Source organism: Pantherophis guttatus, chromosome 1 (genome assembly GCF_059756535.1).
Source record: "Pantherophis guttatus breed Tessera chromosome 1, ASM5975653v1, whole genome shotgun sequence".
In the NCBI taxonomy this organism is placed as follows: Eukaryota; Metazoa; Chordata; class Lepidosauria; order Squamata; family Colubridae; genus Pantherophis; species Pantherophis guttatus.
The window spans coordinates 37757877-37781066 of NC_142063.1; the positions used below are offsets into that span (position 1 = coordinate 37757877).

At 39.0% G+C, this 23190-nt stretch overlaps 1 protein-coding gene across 7 annotated transcripts in view; it reads right to left on the reverse strand.

The window, feature by feature from the left end:
* The window catches only part of KIF26A (kinesin family member 26A), a 161899-nt gene that overhangs the window by 58446 nt on the left and 80263 nt on the right, over positions 1–23190 (reverse strand). For all 7 annotated transcript variants that reach the window (XM_034418563.3, XM_087871868.1, XM_087871866.1 and 4 more), the window contains one exon: positions 15114–15271. In XM_034418563.3, the coding sequence (XP_034274454.2) occupies positions 15114–15271 (158 nt within the window). The remainder of the gene's footprint in view (positions 1–15113; positions 15272–23190) is intronic.

Sequence of the window (23190 nt, forward strand, 5' to 3'; positions counted from 1 at the left end):
GACTCCACAATTACAAGCATCCCAGTTTTCTTTCAAGTGCGTGCCACAGCCTTGCTTCGTTTTAGCAGACAGCCCATCATTCGAGAATGGGTTTCTCCCCCCCCCCACTGGGTTTCCTATTTGCATGCTTAAAAAGCTAAAAATGAACTAGTATGCAGAAAGAGATTACGGCCATTCCTTGAAAACTATATAAATCCAGGCCATAAAAATCTAAAGTGCAAGTATATTTACATGGTGCAAATACTAAAAGATGCACAGCAGGCAGAAACCCATATGGACACTAAGTAAGAGGAAACCAGTTGATAACTGCGTTGAAACCAAGTTGTCTTTTAATCCTGCCTGTGTTATGAATGGTTAATGTGGGATGCATATTAACGTAGGATGTACATAAAGCACATTATTGCTGCATTACTCTTGGAATAAAAATCAAGATTTATCCATCAAACACAACTTAACAGCAAACAAGCCAAGTCTGAATCACAGAAAAGGCAACTTGACCTGCAGGCTTCAGAAGTGCATATTATGAATACCCCCAAAATTCTTTCTACCATACTGACAATAAGAAGACAAAATTATACATGTGGAAGAGCAGACAGATCTTTATCCCTCAGTCTGTCAAGGCTGTCAACCCTGGAGAAGCGTTACTCTAGTTAAATATATAATGGTACCAAAGAGTTGGAATGTCACCAATAAAAAAAAGGAGACACAAAACAGGTGCACACTGTCAAATTACCGCATGCTTGGCAAGTCATGATTATCACTGTAACTATGGAATGCTACAAACCCCAGGAAAGCAAAGCTACTGAGCATGACAGCTGCTGCTCTCAACCTGCAGGGATGGGGGTGGGGTGTTAAATAAGCGCTATCCAGATAAGGACAACTAACTGAAATAAAATCAGAAGTTATTAAGGGAAAAGAAGGCAATCAGGCTAAAGGAACAGACCATTTGGAGTTTAGACACCCAAAAAGTAGTGGAGGAAAAGCAAACGAAATCTTGCAGTCTGAAGATTGCTTGATGAGACTAGGAGGAATGTGGAGAGGAAAGGGGATTGGGATAAGAAATATGTATAACAAATGGATGGTGGTGATTTTATTTATTTATTTATTTGTTCAACTTGTATACCGCCTTTCTCTGAAGACTCAAGGCGGCTGATAGTTCAGAAGAGTAGCTGATTTGTTAAGGAAGTAAAAAAGAACACAAAGGCAACAAGAGCCAAGCTCCTCTGTGTAATTTTTACTTCTATTTTATGAAATAAATCTACAGCTCTTTTATTTGCAGAAATATAAAGGGCAGCATGCCATATAACAGTATTCTTACCAAACAGCTCACTAAGCAGCAATGCTTTCAAACAGATCAGGCAAGTCATATAAATGGATTACCTGCTGCAGCAGCCAAAAATGCTAATACAATTCTTGGTTATATAGACAGAGGCATGGAATTAAAATCACATGAAGTATTAGCACCACTTTATAAATCCTTAGTAAGGCCACACCTGAAATACTGCACCCAGTTTTGGCCACATTACAAAAAAGATGTTGAGACTTTGGGGGGAAAGTGCAAAGAAGAGCAACTACGATGATTTTTTTGGAGACAAAAAAATATGAAGAACGGTTGGGTATGGCCAGTCTAGAGAAAAGAAGGACTAGGGTGACCTAATAGCAGTATTCCAGTATTTGAGGGGCTGCCCCAAAGAAGAGGGGGTCGACTTATTTTCAAAAGCACCAGAAGGCAAGACAAGAAACAATGGATGGAAAATTATCAAGGAGAGAAGCAACTTGGAATTAAGGAGAAACTTCCTAACAATGAGGATAATTAAGTGGAACAGCTTGCCTTCAGAAGTTGTAGATGCTTCATCACTGGAGTTTTTTAAGAAAAGACTGGACAACCACCTATCTGAAATGGTGTAGGGTCTCCTGCTTGAGGAGGGGGTTGGACTAGAACATCTCCAAGGTCCCTTCCAGCTCTATTCTGATTAATGTTTTGGCAGGACTGTTTTGAGCCCAGGTCAGAGCTATTTGCCAGAATCCTGGACTAGGCTTTGGGAAATTAAATTTTTATGTAGCCAAGAAGCTCACTGGATGATTGTAGGCTAATCACAATTTTTATCCTACAGGACTGCTGTGAGAATAAAATAATCAGTGGAAGGACTACATTATGCCTACATCAACTTCCTGAATAAAAGAAATGTCATAAATATAATGAATGCTTGCTGCAAATTAGACAAATTCACTAACCCACTGTAGTGCAACCATTTAAAAGTATACTTCCTTCAGCTGAATCAGGGGTGGGTTCTAAAAATTTTTACTACCGGTTCTGTGGGCGTGGCTTATTTTGTGGAAGTGGCTTGATGGTCATGTGACAATTATTTAGGATTTAGCAGAGGTACTGGTCTACCAGGCTTTTAACTGTTTGCAGAGCTGTACTGATCTACCCATTTATTTTTGCAGGCACTGATATACTCATGTATTTTTGCGGGCACTGATCTATTCATGTATTTTTGCAGGCACTGGTCTACTCATTTATTTTTGCAGGCACCGGTCTACTCATTTGTTTTCTTTTAACACTGATCAGCTGTATGGCAGCCCTTTGAAGCCCCGTGGCAAGAGTTTAAACAGTTTTTTTCCCTCTAGCCATCAGCTGGGACTCAGGAAGCAGCAATAGATTGGGGGTGGGGCCAAGTAAAAGGTAAGAATAACGTGGGGGTGGGGGGCAAGGGGGGGTGGGGGCGGGGGGGAAGAACTGGTTCGGTGACATCATATCATCACCGCTACTGGCTTGGGAGAACCGGGCCGAACCGGGAGGAACCCACCACTGAGCTGAATGTAGCTCTTGGTAGCAATAAGAAATTATTTGCCATCCTCTTATGAAAAAAAAAATGATGATGATGATGATGATATATTGCCTACAGCTCTAGAATTTCCTAGTGATCCTCCATGCAAGTCTGGTGAGGTTGATATAAGCAATGTACCTACTTACCCAACAGGAAATAATCCTGTTAATTAGGATGATGGGAGTACTGTAGAGCCCAATATATTTCAAGGGCTACATACTTAGACACTTAAGTTTGTACTCTCTCCCTTTTAGTTGGTTTCTACCCCGCTGGCATTTAATAGAAACTCAGTAGTACCGTATTTCACTTGCAACAAGCTTCAGTGCCTAAGGGCTCATGCAAATTGAGACTGTCACCTTTTGTTTAAGAAAAAAAAGAACAGCTTTGCCCTTAAGAGAAGATTAGTACTATGACAGATTTATGAAGTTCTAAATTGCAAAACTGATCTCTCCATCCTATACTCTGTAGTGCCTGAATGAGAAAGGCTGCTTATACTTACAGTAGTAGATGCAAAGTCCAAAATGTAGCAGTACAATTACATTTTTTTTTGTGAATCCATAAAAACAGAAGAAAAAGTGATTGGTTGTTTGCAATACAGTACAGTACCATAAAACTGATTATAGAAACAAGACTGGATCAGGCCATATAAGGCTGTTTAATAATACTGCCCTTCAATTAATCTAATTCTACAAGTTACTTTTGTTAATTTCATCAAAAAAAAGGATAGCTTTGCAGGGTCTTATGGACTAGCCTTGCAAGATTCTCTTTGGTGGAAATTGTGTGTATCTGCTGACCACATACTACTGGCAGAGGGTGTGTCTAGCAAGCACATCAACAATGGATGAGATACTCAACATGGCTTTATAAAGTTTCTATATTTTCTGTTAATGCAACAGGAGATTCACCTGAAATTCTCAACTGCTTTTGTTTAGCAAGAGTTCAAGATAACATAGGCCAAAAAGACTTGGCAAAAGTAATTCACACTTATCACCACATTTGATCTATTGCAATGTTCTCTAGGCAGGACTGCAATTGAAGATTATTTGAAAGCTACAATCCAAATAAGATGCAATGAACATGCTATTAGCAGAGGAAACTCATTCTCTTTTATTGGTTGCCTGGAGGCTTCCAAGCCAATTCAAAGTTCTGGTCATTATCCATGAAGCCCTATATAGCAATAGCATGGCCATAGGTTACTCTAGGGATCACTTTATCCTATATATAAATTATCTCTATAAATCAGGAAAATACATAATTCATTGGTTATTCTGTTAAAATTTCTAGATTGGGTCTTCTAAAGGTCTTTCTTTCATTAAAAGCAGAGTAGCATGAACCAGAAAGGAGGTCCCTTCTGTTGTTGGTCCCACATTACAGAATATGTTGCCTCTAAAAAAGTAAAGGTAAAGGTTCCCCTCACATATACGTGCTGGTCATTCCTGACTCTAGGGGGCGGTGCTCATCTCCATTTCAAAGCTGAAGAGCCAGCACTGTCTGAAGACGTCTCCATGGTCATGTGGCCGGCATGACTAAATGCCAAAGGCACACGGAACGCTGTTACCTTCCCACCAAAGGTGGTCCCTATTTTTTCTACTTGCATTTTTTATGTGCTTTTGAACTGCTAGGTTGACAGAAGCTGGAACAAGTAACGGGAGCTCACCCTGTTATGCGGCACTAGGGATTCAAACCGCTGAACTGCCGACCTTTCGATCAACAAGCTCAGTGTCTTGCGATGTCCATATGTTAGTGTCTTATTGAACATTTAAAGTCTTTTGAATGGATAATATAAAAATTAGTCTAAATAAAAAAACAATGTACTTCACTGAGTTTCCTCAGCTTGTTCCCCTATAAGGCATATTAACTGCAGTTTTTTGGGATTTAAAAATAATGCAGTGGAATAATAGCAGATACTAAATCCTCCTACTCTTCCCCCAAGTAACATTCCCAAAGTAACATTATTTGCTAAGGAGTTGCTAAGAGTTGGAAAACCTAGATTGTATTCCTTTGAGTTGTTTCTTCCAGCTTAATAAAGGGATAGTTATTAGCAACACAATAACGGGGTGAATGAGACTAGTTTACAGTAATAGCACAAGGAAAAATAATTCAATCCTCACTCATCTCACTCTTGAAATCACTTAGGTTTTTTTAAAAACTTGATCTACAAGCTAGGCAGAACCTAACAAATTATTATTATAATAAATAGTATTTACGCAGACTTTCAGCCATAAAAGAAAAACGCATAAATTACATTTTAAAACTCCTACCATAATAGTTTCTCATCATTTATTGTTGACTATATCCCATATACCAAGGTTTTTCATTTTCTTTATTTCTCTTCTTTATGCAGATTTTCCAGTGTACACTTGATGACGTGCACAATTTTACCTCTCTGTCACCACATACCCTAATATTTCATTTTTTTGCTCTTTGAATTCTAGACATAATTTCTATCTATCCAACCTGCATAGACACTAATCTTCCTGCCTTCATACTGATTTCATTCCTTATTCTTCCTTCTGGTCACGTTGGTCCCTCATACCCTCCTTTGTTAACTCACATCTTCAGTTTTGAACTGAGTCTCCCACTCAGCATCACTGTTGTTGTTTCCTGTGTTGATCACAATTTATTCCTGTCTAAAATTTCCTGTTTCTCATCTCCCGCCCTCCAATCTGATCACTCAATCCTCCTCCAATATTCTGTCTATTAACCTCCCTGACTTCTCCATTATTGTCAGTTTTTACTATCCTTCCCATCTAAAACTGCCACCTGCAAAGATATTCAACTCATACACACGTAGTCCACCTCCTACACATGACAGGTTCTTATCTAATCCCCCTCATACATTAGCACCCTGACTTTGCCAGGAACACTTGCTTTGCCTCCACTCAAAATGTGAACTCTTCATGACAGTAAGCTTTCTCTCCTCTGTGTTCATAAAGTCCTGAGAAAAATGCACAAAGCTATTTTGGAGTTATAGCTTCCTGAGACTTATTTTTGATTATTTGTAATAAACATGTCCTTGCAGCTACCCATAATTTACCCCTCCCTTCGAATGTTAACACAGAATACAACATGAGCCAAGCAAATGTTACTTTGCTTGCTATTCATGAGAGAAATAGAAGGCCACTTAGAGTGGTGAAGGAAACAAAGCAATATAATGTGCAATAATGCTACTAAGCCTAACTTGACATAGAAATCTGCTACTGAAATCCTCACACTGGCTATGCATGCAACCCAAATGGCTGACTGGAGAAACCAATAAAATAACATTCAAGCAATGCATTTCCCCTAATATTGTATGAGAACTGGTATACCAACAAAAAACAGGGATGTAGAAGATAACGGTGTACAAATCTTATGACCAAATCGGATTCTTGATAAATTTTGAGTTATTAAGGAGCTTTCATATCACACAGCCCATCCAAGCTTTAATCTGGAGAGCACAAGCATGGAACATGAAAAAGTTATTCATTCTTCTTCTGAAGAATCATCAAGTAACAAAACTAGCCAATCAAGGAGGCATATAGTCATCATTTCCCTCAAAATTGGCATGTAACATCTTATGGATCTTGTAGTCAGTCACCCACTTCAGCATATATTAGACGCACCCCAATTTGTTTGTCAAAAGCAGATTGGTAGAACCCTTTGATCTGAAGGTGACAAAGGTCAACAGCAGGAAAGAGTCTAACAAACATGAATTATTCCCTCAGTAATCCACACAGGATGCTAGAGCAATATCCCAAATGGCTAATTGTTTCTCAAATACCCAAGGACAATTTTCTCTTCCAGAATCAACAAACGCTGATGGTAAAGGCCAGTAAATCTATGCATGAGTAGTCATGCATTGTGTAATTTGAAATTAATGAAAAAAGAATTTTTTTGTTATACATTGTTATCTTGAACTGCCTATGACGATATCAGAATATTGTTTCAGCATCATAGCATCTCTTTGAGATATGCTGATTTGCTCAAGGTCACTCAAACAGGATTATACAAGTAAAGGATTTGAAATATGTTTTTTCTCATATCAGACACTGCAATAATTAATAAACTGCTTAGGTCAAACTCATTTATTAATGAATAACATTTTCTCTATTTTAACATGTAACTAAATTTTCAAATGAATGAAATAAGAGACAATGGATTTGACATTCCATCAAGAATTTGTGATATATACTAAGCAAAGGTGTTGGACTTCTATAAAGAAAACTCAAAATCAGTGTTATCCTCTCCCATTTCTAAATGATCAAATCATGCCTGAAGAACTAATCCTATCTTACTACAGCCAGAGTAAATTGACAATTCATCAACATCTTCACAAACATTTAAGAAAATATGAGGACTTTGTGTACTTGATTATTTAACATAATCAAGCTTTACAGTAATCCGCCCTGAGTCTTCGGAGAGGGGCGGCATATCTCAGCCGCCCTGAGTCTTCGGAGAGGGGCGGCATATAAATTGAATTAATTAAATTAAATTAAATTAAATTAATCCGAATCAGTATTACTTTTTATTTTCATGGAGCAAAATATTTCACTACAATGCACTATAATATAGTACATCTCATGATAAATTTAAGGCCCTATTTCCTGGACACATTGTTGAAAATAAATGCTCATTACAGGGGCAGCTTTATTACATGATAAATCTGATCTTTATTTGGTATCACACTTCATTCAAAGAGACTTCTCCATTACCACTACAGTACCTAAAAATGCCCATATAAATTTCCCTTTAAAAACCTTGACTTCTCTCTATAGCCTCCAGTAATTTTATATGCAAGTTGTTAAAGAAATAAGTTGGTATCTGATGAGTCACAGAATCCATTAGCTTGTACTGACCTACATAACTACAGACTCAGTTATGCATTCTCCATCTGTCTAGATAGCTTTGCATCATGTCAGCTCTACACTGAGCTGAAGTGCCATTATTCCTAGAATGATCAGGATGACTAAACATTTCTAACTATTAAATACAGAAAATTGGAGGAATACATCAGCAACTCAACAAGGAAATAATGCTTGTTTTAAGAGCTAAAGCAAGACTTGAGGTGATACTTTTCCAAGATTTGGTTTCAAATATTTCAAAAAAGGCTATTATTAAAATGTACAATATGTTTCTGTCTTCCTCTACCTTGATGAACATTCTGAAAGTGCTGATCATCACAGAATAATCAAGTTTAACAGGTTAAACATAATATATGCTTTTATCGTTGTTAATATATCATGACCTCCTTTCATGGAATTGTCATTCCAAACTACTGTTTCTTTTTTGGTTGTTGTTTTTTTTTTAGGCTGATGCTTTTAACACGTTTCTATGGTTACAAACCAAGGTCACATCACAAAAGCCTGGACAGCAAGCAGTTCAGAAAGACAAAAGGCAGTTCACTGTATTAAATAATGTATGAATGTTAAGATGGGGAAGGGGTGAAAATGAAAAGTATGCACTCCTAAAAGGAAATCTCAGCTATGAAGGACAGTAGAAAAAGTATGCTAATGGTTACAAGGGTTTTGACTAATCTTTGTATTCCATGAATGTTTAAGTTAATATGTACATGCCTATGTATATATACACAAACATAAATAGCACAACTTGCACATTTCTTTAAAAAAAAACCTAAACCAATCTCTTTATTGCTGATTACAAAAATATCATATAGTAGGACTATGCTAAACTCTAGATTCATCTATCTGAAGTTTTGAAAGACCAACAATAGATTTAATATTAGGCCACCTTGGCTGGTATGCAAAGTTCATGCATCTTACAAATGGTGCCCATTAATATGACATAAGGTGCCTATCTATCTATCTTCCTAGGGATGAAAGAAAGTGACTGGTCCAAAGTCAGGGGTGGGCTGCTGGGGGTTTGCAGGGGTTCGGGAGAACCTCTAGCTAAGATTCTGTGCAGTTCAGAGAACCCCCAAATCCCACTCCTGGCTGGCCCCAACCACCCCACCCCGCCCCTCCCAGGAGTCCCCATGCAGCCCGTTTTGGATGCAGAGAAGTGCAGGGCATGAGTGGAGGCTCGAGGAGGGCAAAAAAGGGCCTACCAGAAGTTCGGGAAGGTCTCCGGAGCCTGGGGGGCCATTTTCGCCCTCCTGAAGGTTTGAAGAAAGCCTCCGGAGCCTGGGGAGGTGAAAAACACACACACACACCCGCTGTGGTGCAGGAAGCTGACTAGGCCACGCCCACCATGGCCATGCCCACCCGGCAACCAGGCAGAGAACCCCTTGCTAAAATTTTTGAAGCCAACCCTGTCCAAAGTCAACCTGCTGCCTTTGTACCTGAAGCAGGATTAGAATTCACAGCCTCCAGGTTTCTAGCCTAGTGCCTTAACTACCACACTAAATCAGCTATGGTAATATAATCATATTTATTTACTTTATATATAAAGAGTGCGGAAATTACAATCACCAGCAATTTACCTCATGCATCCAATGGTGAAGAAAGGCAGAAGCTGTAATTCAGGAGCTCCTGGAACCCATTCCTACTTAGCTTTTATAAGAGAGTTCTACAGAGTGCACATCTAATGCATACTGTAAGTCTGTATAACAGTTATGTGCAAAACTAAGAATATAGGCACAAATTTGGGTTGTCCAAGAGTAATCATTTATGATCCAAATATCAACAGATAGTTAAAGGAGAGATATTTATTGTGCAATTGCCATGCCTCAAGCACAAAATTTTTATGTTCCATATTTGTAATGCTTATCTTTTTTTTTCCAGAATTTTTTTTAATTTTTTTTTAAACATAAAACATAAAATACATCTTTTTAGAGCAAGGGTTTGATCCGGCATAAAATGAGTCCAATTATTCACATTCCCTCAATCAATTTTGTTCCAAATTTTATCCATTTACATCTTTTAAAAAAAGAAAAAAAATCTTATTCTAAACATTTATCATTCTACTATTACACCCAAAATTCTAAACAATAAACACCGTTCTAAATCTTTATAATTTTAACAATCAATATTTCATATATATTCCTCAATCCTAAAACCCATTACCTCAAATCTATATTTTACTTCTCTTAAATGACATCTAATATCCATAATCTTGACAAAAAGTATTTTCCTCCTCTCTTAAAGTCATTTCATAAACAATCAACATTTCCTTCTATAGTTTGTTACTTCCACAATACCTTTTTTTTTTTTTTTTGCTTTAATTTATATGCCACCCTTCTCCAGAGACTCAGGGCGGCTTACAATGCGTTAAGCAATAGCCTTCATACTTTTGTATATTTATACAAAGTCAGCTTATTGCCCCCACAATCTGGGTCCTCATTTTACTTACCTTTGAAAGGATGGAAGGCTGAGTCAACCTTGAGCCTGGTGAGATTTGAACTTGCAGTAATTGCAAGCAGCAGATGTTAATAACAGTGCTTTAATCCACTGTACTACAGGCTCTTTTACACTGGTTCATAGTTTAATTCATAGTTGAACCAGCTAAAATAATTAAGGTAAGGAGTGGAGGAAAGCATTGCTGGAAAGCAGCTGATTAAGATGTGAACCAGCTAAAAAATAAATTTAGGAGGAAGTGGAAGAGATTTTATTGGAGAATAGTAGCTAAACTGTGAACCAGTTTAAATAAATACAGACAGGATTATTGGAAAATACAGCTGGGAAATGGATATTTAAACTATGAACCTGTAATGCTTATCTTTTTCTTCCTAGTCCTGTAAACCTATTAAGGAAAGGAAAATGAAGCAACTGCATTATGCCTTTTGATTAGTAGTACTACTAGAAGTTACCCATCTGGAACAAGGAAGGGAAACTATCCTTCCCACTGCCACTATCCCATCATTATCCCCAAATGGCATACAAAACAATCCAAAGCTTCCTACACAGGGCTACCCACGGTTCACAATGAATAGCCAAGTGAACAATTTATTACAACTAATTGAAGTGCCTGAGCCTTGCAAGTAAAGCACATTAGTCATTTAGCAGTTGTACTAATGTTGCAATGCTTCTGTTGCCGTTTCATTACTGCTCCAATGACCTAATCATATGCTCAGTCACTGTTCAATCAGTACCCCGAGTCCTGACAAGCTGTCTTGTCAGGTTTAAAACCGGTAAGATCTCTGCTCTCTCAGTCACCTCAATTATTGACTGTATTTTATGGTCAATCTAATGGCCAAATGGTTATCAGCAAAACATCAGGTGCCTGTAATAGGAGAGTGACCCTCAGTTTATATGTATCATTAATGTTCATTAGCAAATAATTAGATTCTTTAATCTGAAAACTCAGAAGCATACAAATATGACTGAACATCTAATTCTAGAAATAAGTGTACTAAAAGGTTTTCTTTAAAGATAAAGCAACTAAGTGCTGCTCTGGGCTTTTGAGTTATAGAATTGAACTTGGAAGTGGTTATTTTTTTTCCTCCATCCAATGTAATTCAATGCAGGAATCCAAATTAAAACAGATGGTTGCCTAGCCTTCATTTCCACATATCCTGTGAAAGGGAACCCATGACCTCTCTGGATAATTGGTTTCCCTGTTGATGTTTTCCTAATATTCAATTAGGAAACTGAAGGAATAGAACATACAAATTACTGAACAGACCTATTTTCAACATTACAAAAGAATGTTCATATATAAGCAGAACACAATCAAGACAAGGTTGTGTGAGTAGGGCTGCAATGTTGTAAACATTTCATTTTGTTCATCCAAATTCCATCAGTAACTTTCTCCAATCTGATGTACAGCATCCAGACATAGTAAATCTCAGCGCCCCTCCCCCCGTCCCCAACTCTCAACTGATATGTCCAACCAGAAGATATAGAGCAGACATGTCAAACATGCTGTCAGGGTTCCAAGTAACACCTCCAACGAAAGAAGATTCCAAGGCTAGAAATTCCTCAAAGTTCCATTTTATTAGAGATGTCATATTAGCACATCTGGGAAAACCCAAATCTGAAAGCTTCCAGGCTTCCCCCACCCAAAAGAAAATCCAAGTCCCTTCCCCTGTACCCACGTCCATTCCATGGTTCAATCATTGCACCGCCCCAACTGAAGATGCCTCCCAGTCATGCCACACCAGGTACAGGGCAGAATGTCCTTGACTCTCAGAGAAAAGAATGTTATTATGGCTATATATCTTCCCAACTCTATACAATCCCCCTCCCAGTTTCCCACAGCATTAAATGTGCGAGCCCTGAAGATCCAAAGAAAAGGTGGCTTCCAGGGCTGACAGATGCAGCTCGTGATAGGTTGTGGAGTTGGCCCATGAAGCCATCCCAGAGTTGTTGAGGGATCGGCCCCTGTCACCCCAGACCCGACCACACCCACCCAATCAGCTGTGATGACCAGGCCAAGCCCACCCCATCCCCCCAAGGGCAAACAAACTCCTGATGCGGCCTGCGATGGGATCCAGTTTGAAACCCCTAATATAGAGGAATTCAGGAATTTATTTTCCATTTAAAATATTATCTTGGTACTAGTTATTCTTTAAAAAAAAAGAGTGGGGAGGGGGAAGCAAGAAGGCAAAAAGACATAATACCTAATATATATATATATATTATATATATATTATATATATTATGTTTTTCTTCTAGCCAGGTTTTCCTATATATATATTATATATTATATATACTATTATATATATATATTATTTTTTATTATACATTTTCTTTTATTATACATCACATTTCCATTTCTGCAACAACAGTGTACTATCCGTATCAAATCTCTTTTGAATACATATAATATTATACACCTTAATTATAGCCATTATTCTCATAATACAATATATACAATATAATCTTTACTTCTGGTCGTTCTATGAAATTTAATCTGTAATCAAATGTAATCCAATAATAATAACAACAACAACAACAACAGTGGAACTGCAAAAAAACTGCGCTACTCGGAACATCATATATTTTAAGAAGATACTTGGTTGATATCTTGGGCGCTGGCAGCCATTAGCACCAGTCAACCATATTTGTGACACATTTTTAAATGTTCAGTTGACTGAGTTTCATGTTTAATGAATAAAGAATTTAAGCAACCATTTTTAAATGATTTTTTTTTCACTCAAAATGGATGCATATTCTGCATTTATGGAAAGTAACAAAGTAACTTCTTTCCAAGTTATGTAGATAACTTGGATACGATCTATAAAAAGACAGATGGAATCAGTGTGAGATTAAAATAATGGCTTTCAAATGTACAGTACAGAATATTATTCAGGCATTCTTTCTCTTTTGCAGTTCAGCAGGAAGAAGAATCATGCCAAAGGGCCCCATCCTAGACTTTGCATAGGCTGACTGGAGAAGTTGCTCTTCCTAGTACCTGACATACAACATATACAGAGAGCATCATGCAAATAAAATTTATTATTTTATTTAATGCCATGCAAAAAGCAAAATAATTGCTTATGTATCACTCTGTGTGAAGGTTGTCTAAACCAGCAATCCCCAACATTTCTGGCACTGAGGACTGGTTTCGTGGAAGACAACTTTTCCATGGAGGGTGGGGGGAGGGTTTCACACACAATCTAGGTCCCAAATATGTGCAAATGAAGCTTCACTTACTCCACACCACCGGCACAGCCCAGTTCCTAACAAGCCATGGACCAGTACCACTCCATGGACCGGGGGTTGGGGATCCTACTCTAAATAGCTGTGAAGAAATTGTTTAAAAATACTGAAAGATTCCCTTCGGACATATAACTCATTGAGGGGTGGGGAGGCACTTCAAGTTATTCTAGACTAATAGCTCAGTTTTCTTGACAAGATTTTCCTTCTTCCTGGGGCCGTGATGGTGAACCTATGGCACACGTGCACACAGCGCCCTCACTGTGGGCACACGAGCCATCACCCCAGTTTAGCTCTGCTGCACATGTGTGCGTGCCTCCCGCCAGCCAGCTGGTCTTTGTGCACGCATGGCGGTGGGGTGTGTGCGGGAGGCCGCGCATGCATGGGGGGCAGGATGCATGTGGGGGGGCACGCATGCATAAGGGCAGGATGCGTGTGGGGACGTGCACATGCATGGGGTGGGGCATGGTGGGGGGCATGCACATGCATGGGGAACAGGGGTGTGCGGGGTCCATAAGTGCATTGAATTTTGGGGATTCAGGAGTGCATACATCAGAGGTGGGTTTCAGCAGGTTCTGACCAGTTCTGGAGAACCAGTAGCAGAAATTTTGAGTAGTTCGGAGAACCGGTAGTAAAAATTCTGACTGGCCCTGCCATCTATTCTCTGCCTCCCAAGTCCCAGCTGATCGGGAGAAAGTGGGGATTTTGCAGTAACCTTCCCCTGGATTGGGGACGGAATGAAGATTTTACAGTATCCTTCCCCTGGATTTGAGTGGGAATGGAGATTTTACAGTATCCTTGCCCTGCCATGCCCACTAAGCCATGCCCACCAAGCCATGCCACGCCCACAGAACTGGTAGTAAAAAAAATTGAAACCCACCACTGGCATACTGTACGTGCATTCACATGCACATGCGCTTTGAGCACTCGGTCCGGAAAAGGTTAGCCATCATTGTCCTAAGGTATACAGAGAGAACAATTTGGCCCAAATTCACCCAGCTGCTTTTTAGGCTTAAAGTGGGATAAAAACCTATGGTCTCCTGGTTTCTAATCTAGTGTCTTAACCTCTATTTCTTTCTATTCTAAATTTTAGAAGGTAGTCTTTTCTAATTTATCCTGGAACCTAGACTTTCTGAATGCACAGGCTCCTGGCAGCTTCTGAATCAGAAAATCTTACAAAAGGCTCCTACTTCATCATAAGTGAGGTCCATAAGCAAATTTATTTAGATGAGCAATCCCTTTATTGTTTCCTATTGTTATTAATTGTTATAGCTTCCCATAAAGAATGCCGGGACTTATCTTGTGATACAATTGCTAAGAGCTCTTCTTAAGAAAAATCACAAAATTTCTCCAAGATGACTGGAAGAAAAGGAATTCACTGTAAACTCTACAAATAAGAGGATGGGACAACCAATGTTGTTGGCAAATAGAATTATTCATTTTTATAACACAGGCAGGTTTTTCTTTTCTTTTCTTTTTTGGGGGGGGCAAAGCAGGGCCAAAAAGGCAGGATTTACAGCAGATGCACAGTGGGTCGAAAGAGGAACTTAATTTTGCCATCAGTTTCTTCCCACAATTTCCTGTAGCTACTTTTTCCTCTCACTAGGGATTTCAGATGCCATATATAATAATTACGTTATCCAAACAGCCTCACTGCATTCAATTACCTGAGCAATCCCTGAAAGGAAGGAAGTTTAAGAACATTTGGTTTGCCGCCATTTAATATACAATGCAGCAGTATTACCTTATGAAGAAAGAAGCTGCTGCTGAAGTACCTGTGGAGACGCCAGCAGGAGCAACCAAACTCTGGGAACCGCCAGTCCCCATCTGGTCACAGTTGTTTTGTCCTGAGGTAACTTGAAAATTAGAACCTTCTTTTCCACACTCTCCTGTTGTTGCCTCCTATGAAAAATTAAATTAATTTAATTTTAAAACAGAGTAATTTAAAATATTTATTAAGATGAAGCATTTATTAGCCTGGTTTCCAAATAATATGAAAATTAGAAGGAAGTCCAAATGCTACAGAGGGCATAATTAAAATTAAGCATCACTATGAGAAACTAGAGCCAGACTGAGAAGCCTATTGCAGAACTGCAGTTCTCAGCATGCCTCATAATTTGCCCCTCTAGGTAGGACTGAAGGGAGCCATTTTACATGCAATAGTTCTCACTTGGTTGATATTGAATTGATATTGAATATTTAAGTCTCATGCAAGAGCAGTTACACAAAAATGATATTAATTCTATTAAATATATATATTTCAATTAACAGTATGATTTAAGATAAATAAAAGATTTTTTGAATTAATCATTGATAAAGACAGAATTGATTACTTGCCTACTCGTATCACTTACTATTACCACAGAATTCTGCGACCTCCAATTTCAATACTTCTAGAAGATGCAGATTAGGGGAAAAACTGGACTGACCTTTTGCATGCTAAAGTACTATTTAAATGAATAAACTAATTGTGATAATAGTAGTAAGTGACAGTTACCTTAAATCATGCTGTTTGGGGATATATCCTGGGACATATACGAGGCAATTCCTACCAATGTACTTACAAGCTTTGGTAGGCCAACAAAATGGGGGTGAAGGTAGAATGTAGAAAATAGAACTTAGTGAAAGGGAACAGCAGCATCAAATATGCAACTGTTTGCAAACATAGCAAATATAGATCTTTTAAAAATATCTAAACAAAGAGACAAAAACATTTTAATGAAAAGAAAAAGAATTATCATATCTTGATGAAAATCAAAAGATGCCTGTGAGGCTTTGAAAGATCCATATCAGGTTGTTGCACTGCTTCAAATAAGTTCCATACCTGTGTTCTCCTACCATCATCTATGCCCAGCAATTGAGCTGATTTATATCTTTCTCAACCATGGTGAGCCCAAAATTATTTATTTATGACTGTGTGGGTGAGAGAGAGAGCAAGTGCAAGACATAAAGACTGCAATCATTCTATCTGCTATGTTGGATGTTCTACCAAATTTATGGACCTCTTTTCCTATTGGTGAAAATTTTCATTACATCCTGCTCTGAGCTGTAGCAGATACAATATTCTATTTACAGGACCTCAAAAGGAAAGGGATTTGACAGTTTCATGAGTCACCTTTTACGGCTACCCTCAGATTAATAGATTGGATGATTAATTCATTTACATAAGGTCAGAAAAATTCACCCTGCGCTGCTGATTTTACTTTAAAACATATCTTCAATTATATTTTGCCTCTGCAAAAAATCATTGCAAGTATTCCTCTATGCCTTGCAACCTAGCCAAAGGAAGTAGGATGAGAATTGACAAAAAATACTGTTTTCCCTTCCATGGACTATGCCACTATGCTGCTAGAGGTATTTCTTTCCCTGAATCTCTATAAAACTGGAGTTACCAGCAATTCATTTTCTTTCCTCACCTAAGTAGTAGGTGAGGAGAATTTTATTCTTCCAGGACCATCTTCCTAACACACAGGCAAACTTTAACTATCTTCAGCCTTTATGCAGTTATTATTTAAAATGCTTTTCCCCCTCTCCATCACTCCAGACTCTGTGACAACCTGCAGCCATGCTTACAGCTACTGAGAAAAGCACCAGGTTCCAAAATGGATAGCAAGCTATCCTTTTAGCATCACGGCAAGTTGCTATTTTAAAAAAACAATAAGCTATATATTTTACTCCTTGCACACGGTCACTCATGCCCTCGTCACTTCCTGTCTGGACTACTGTAATGCTCTCTATATGGGGCTCCCCTTGAAGAGCACCCGGAGGCTCCAACTGGTCCAGAATGCGGCCATGCGGGTGATTATGGGAGCGACACGGCGCTCCCATGTAACACCTCTCCTGCGCGAGCTGCACTGGCTCCCGGTGGTCTTCCGGGTGCGATTCAAGGTGTTGGTTACCATCTTTAGAGCGCTCCATGGCTTAGGACCTGGGTACTTACAAGATCGCCTTCTGCTACCGATAACCTCCCACCGGCCAGTACGCTCCCACAGAGAGGGGCTCCTCAGGGTATTATACACCTTAATTATAGCCAAGTCAAACATTGTCGACTGGTGACCCCCAGGGGGAGAGCCTTCTCTGTGGGGGCACCCGCCCTCTGGAATTAATTGCCCCTGAAGATACGGATGATCCCTGACCTACACACCTTTCGACGTGCCCTCAAGACGTTATTGTTCCAACAAGCTGGGCTGGCCTAAATATTAATTTTAATGGGTTGCTTTTTTTGTTTTTAATGATGTTGGGGCCAAATTATTTAACATGTTTTTAAATTGTTTTTAAATTTTATATATGTGTTTGTTTTATCTTGGCTGTGCACCGCCCTGAGTCCTTCGGGAGAAGGGCGGTATAAAAATTAGATTAAATAAATAAATAAATAAATACAGCCTCCTATTAGTCAGCTAGAGGAGAGTGACTTGAAAAGTCACTGTGGGGTTAATTAGCAAAGACAACAAGTTGCTTTTGAACTTGGTTAGTGAGGGAATCAGAAATGGGAATCAGGCAGTGTGGAAGTGTGCTGTTTCTCAAAGACTGTGAGATCATTGTATTTCCAGTTATAAGTAAGAGACAAGAGAAAGGGAATTACTTAGGAAGAAATTTAAAAGGCCTGTATAGCTCTGGCCATTCACAAATGATGGCAAAAGATCCTGGAAGAGTTATTACTGGAAAATCAAAAATTACAAATGGAACAGAAGGACATTTACAAGACAATTTACAAATTGTCATCTGCAAAATTTGGAAGCTGCTATGCTTTGGATTACATCAATTGAACAGATTGCTTAATCCAGCCTTTCTGAACCTGATGCTCTCCAGATATGTTGAGCTATAATTCTCATCATCTGTAGCCATCCTGATCCAGGTCTGATGGGAGCTGCTGTACAACATTTCTGGGAGAGTGCCTAATTGAAGAAGGCTGATCTAAGCCTATTGTGCTGTCATATGTTTGCAAACCCCTCATGTCTATCTGACAAGCTATTTTACTCATCTTTCCTGTATTCTGTACAGCCCATAATAAGTAATAAAAAGAAGTCATGTGCAACACTAAGCAAGATTCAAAGCATGACCAGAGAAACATAACACGAATAATGCATAAAATCTTTGTTACAGGTAATGTACTGTTAAACCATCTGACAAGCATGAGAAGATAGAACACTACAAACAGAATGGTTTTGTGTTACAGAATTGTTGGTGCCTGGTAGAAATGTTTATCTGCCTGTGTTATAACTGTCAAGAATTATTTCTCAGTCTCACATCTCTTCAAGCATCTTCTGTTTTAAGAAGAACAATGTGCCAAATAGTCACATTGGTAGCATGTAACAGTCACATGAGCAGCCAAAAGAACCAAGTCAAAAAAAAAACCTGTTTCATTTTAAAATATGAAGCAAAAATGCAGACAAAAAGGTAACCACAAGTAACTGTGCCACACAGGGCTTTGAAACTGTCAACCAATACTTTGAATTACCTATGGAAACCTACTAGAAGCCAATGCAGCTCACATAACAGCAGTATTACATAGGCATATTGTGATATACCCAAAGCGGTATTGAATTCTGGACCAAGTAAAGCTTCCAAATGCTTTTCAAGGGCAGCCCCATATACAAATTATTGCAGTAATCCAACTCTGATGTAACTAAAGTGTGTATGACAATGAGCAGCACCTCCCAATCCAAGAATAGTCACAATTGGGTGGTTTAGATTAAGAAGCTAAAATGGAGAAGTGGGTTAAGAGATTGAAGTATCTTGCTTTAAGGTCCTTGAAGGAAAAGTGGGATAGAAATGTTCATCCTTATTCTCTTCTGTGATATATACCTATTGTGGGTTTTTAAGGATCATCTATACCAGGGATGTCAAACTGGCGGCCCAGTAAGACTGATTTATAATTATAATACCTTCTTTTGATCCATCTAAAAAGCCACTGATGTATGTGTATCAATATGAGAAATACAATCCCATTCAAGTATTTTCTTAGAAATGTCCAGGAAATCTTTTAAAAATGCTTAATTAGATCAGATGCCACAATACCTATTTTTCACTAGGGTTATCCACTATATGAGATAATGTGCATTTCTGTCATCTGAAATACTACTCTGACATTTCAAACTAATTAGTTAAAATAAATTTAGCCAAAAAGAGACAGAGTTGTAATGAAACACAAATGCAATTAAACACTCTCCAGGATGCCACAAAACTTTAAATTCTTTGCTGCCATAGATCATGTTTTACAGCCATCTCCTATGGTAACATGTTAGAGCCTTTTCATGGTATGCCACAAGCATTGCTCTGCAGAGAAGTAAGCAGAAACTTTCATGTCTTATTTGCATTTAGGAAGGCATCATATGAAATTTGAGTATCTTGTGGTAGAACTATGACAATCATTCTGTGTTGAAGAAAGAATTACCATGATACTGCTACCAGATGTCCATACATTAGAATGCCCATCTGTAGTGGAAAAGCCTATGTGCAAACAATTTTGCAGGCACAGATTGTCACACAAGTAAAACACAAATGAAATCAAACATCTTGAGTACAGGTTATGAGAGCAATTGGGACCATAATCTCCATCACTGATGCCATTGTAAAGTGCAATGTCACATGACTGTATCACTTAGTGGCAATTCCAACAGTCCCAGTTGCCATCATAAACTGAGGATGGCACAGGTCATTAAATAAGGATCTCACATTTAATTTCCCCATTGATTTTGCTTGTGGGATGTCACCAGAGAATGTTGGAAATTGTGATCACATGTCAATCAGGATGCTGCAACAGCCAGAGCTCTGAGAACCAGTTCTAAGTATCATTCATTCAGTGCTGCCAAATTGAATGGTTGCTGAATGAATGTCATAACTCCAGGATTACCTGTATAAGGAAGTCTATAAACAAGGAGCTGATCAGCCTTAGTAGGCTTCTTCATTGCAGTTGCCTCCACAATAGTCTGGATCAGTAAAATAAGGTCATTCTCCATTTAACTCAGAATCAAAATAGAGATGGAAGGGACCTTCTAGTCCAACCCCTGGCTCAAACAGGAGACCTGGCCTATGCCATTTTAGACAAGTGACTGTCCAGTTTCTTCTTACAAACCTCCAGTGCTGAAACACTTACAGCTTCTGAAGGCAAGCTGCTCCACTGGTCAATTGTCCTCACTATTAGGAAGTTTCTCCTCAATTCTAGGTTGCTTCTCTCCTTGATTGGTTTCCATCCATTGTTTCTTGTCCTGCCCTCTGGTGCTTTGGAAAATAAATTGACCCCCTCCTCTTTGTGGCAGCCTCTCAAATACTGGAATACTGCTATCATGTCCCCCTAGCCCTTCTTTTCTCTAAACTAGCCAAACCCAAATCCTGCAACCGTACTTCATATGTTTTAATCTCCAGGCTTTTAATCATTTTAGTTGCTCTTCTTTGCATGAATGCATGTGTACGTGTGTTGTATACTCTCAATTTCCTTGAGGCAAGGGCTAATTTATGCAACATATATAAGGGCAAAAGTAGACAATAATTTCAATAAGTATTCCAATAATTCACAATTCAGAAACACTACACTGAAGGGGTGGAGTTGTTCTATAGTAATTTCTGATCAAACCTGTTTACACACACCAAGACAGCTTTTTTTTTTAACAATGATGCTCTAGGACAGGAATATATAATCTCCCATATATAATCTGTTTGGACTTCATAGCTAGCTTGTTCTCAGAGGAAGAGGGTAAGCCAAATGTAGCTCTGAAAGTTTCTGAATACACAGAGAATCTCCAGTATAGAAATATGGAAAAGACAAATCTCACTACCCCAGCACCTGCTTCTGCAGATACCAGCCCAAATTCAATGGTACCTCTGAGCCAAGTGTAGCACCAGGAACACAGAATTTAATTTATCAAAGACTAGAAAGTGCAACTCCTTCATGGACTACTGCCTTGTCGTGGCAAAGGGGCTTGCATAGCTCAATGAAGCTATGAGCTATGCCATGCAGGGACACCCAAGATGGACAGGTCAGTTCTGACAAAACATGATCCGCTGGAGAAGGAAATAGCAACCCACTCCAGTATCTCTGCCATGAAAACCCCATGGACAGTACCAAAAGGGAAAAAGATATGATGCCGGAAGATGAGACCCTCAGGCAGAAGGTGGTCGATATGCTACTGGGGAAGAGCAGAGGGCTAGTACTAGTAGTGCCAGAAAGAGTGAAGCAACTGGGAAAAGGCCGAAAGGATGCTTAGCTGTGGATGCATCTGCTGGTGAAAAGAAAGTCCGATGCTGTAAAGATTTTTTCTCCATAGGAACCTGGAATGTAAGATCCACGAATCAAGGCAAGCTGGACGTGGTCAAACAAGAGATGACAAGACTGAACATCAACATCTTAAGAATCAGCAAACTAAAATGGACAGGAATAGGTGAATTTAATTCAGATGACCATCAGGTATGCTACTGCGGGCAAGGATCCCTCAGAAGAAATGGAGTAGCCTTCATAATGAATAAAAGAGTAGGAAAAGCAATACTGGGATACAATTCCCAAAATGACAGAATGATCTCAGTTCGAGTCCAAGGCAAACCATTCAACATCACAGTAATCCAAGCAGTGGTGAAATCCAAATTTTTTACTACCAGTTCTGTGGGCATGGCTTGGTGGGCGTGGCAGGAGAAGGATACTGCAAAATCCCCATTCCCACCCCACTCTAGGGAAAGGATACTGCAAAATCCCAATTCCCTCCTCACTCCTGGGAGAAGGATATTACAAAATCTCCATTCCAGCCCACTCTGGGGCCAGCCAGAGGTGGCATTTGCTGATTCTCCGAACTACTCAAAATTTCTGCTACCGGTTCTCCAGAACCTGTCAGAACCTGCTGGATTTCACCCCTGAATCCAAGTCTATGCCACAACCACTGGTGCTGAAGAGGATGAAATTAATCAGTTCTATGAAGCCCTACAGCACCTTATAGAATTAACACCAAAAAATGTTGTCCTTATCATCATGGGGGATTGGAATGCTAAAGTAGGAAGCCAAAAGATAACTGGAATAACAGGCAAGTTTGGCCTTGGAGTACAAAATGAAGCAGGGCACAGGCTGATAGAATTCTGTCAAGATAATACGATGGTCATAGCAAACACTCTTTTCCAACAACCCAAGAGACGATTCTACACATGGACATCACCAGACAATCAACACAGAAATCAGATTGACTAAATGCTCTGCAGCCAAATAGGGAGAAGATTTATACAGTCAGTAAAAATCAGGAGCTGACTACGGCTCAGATCATGAGCTTCTCGTTGCAAAATTTAGACTTAAATTGAAGAAAGTAAGGAAAAGCATTTGGCCACTCAGGTATGAACTAAATCATATCCGTGATGAATATACAGTAGAGGTGACAAATAGATTTAAGGAATTAGAGCTGATAGACATGAGTGCCTGAAGAACTATGGATGGAGGTTCACAACATTGTACATTGTACAAGAGGTAGCAACTAAAACCATCCCAAAGAAAAAGAAAGACAAGAAAGCAAATTTATGAGCACAACTTGGACCAGAATTTCTATTTTTAAGCAAGGCAATTGTCAAGTGAGGTGTGCCCAAATTTATAACTTTTTTGCCACAATTGTTAAGCAATCTCTCCAGATGTTAAATGAATTCTGCAGTTGTAAAAGCGAATCCAGCTTCCTCCATTGACTTTGTCGGAAGCAGGCTAGGAAAGTGGAAACTGGAAATCACATGACCCCAGGATGCTACAACCCTCATAAATACATGCTGGTTGCCAAGTATCCGAATTGTGGGGTTGCTGCACTGGCCCAAACGCAAGGACCAGTCATTACTCATTTTTTTCAGTGCCACTGTAACTTCAA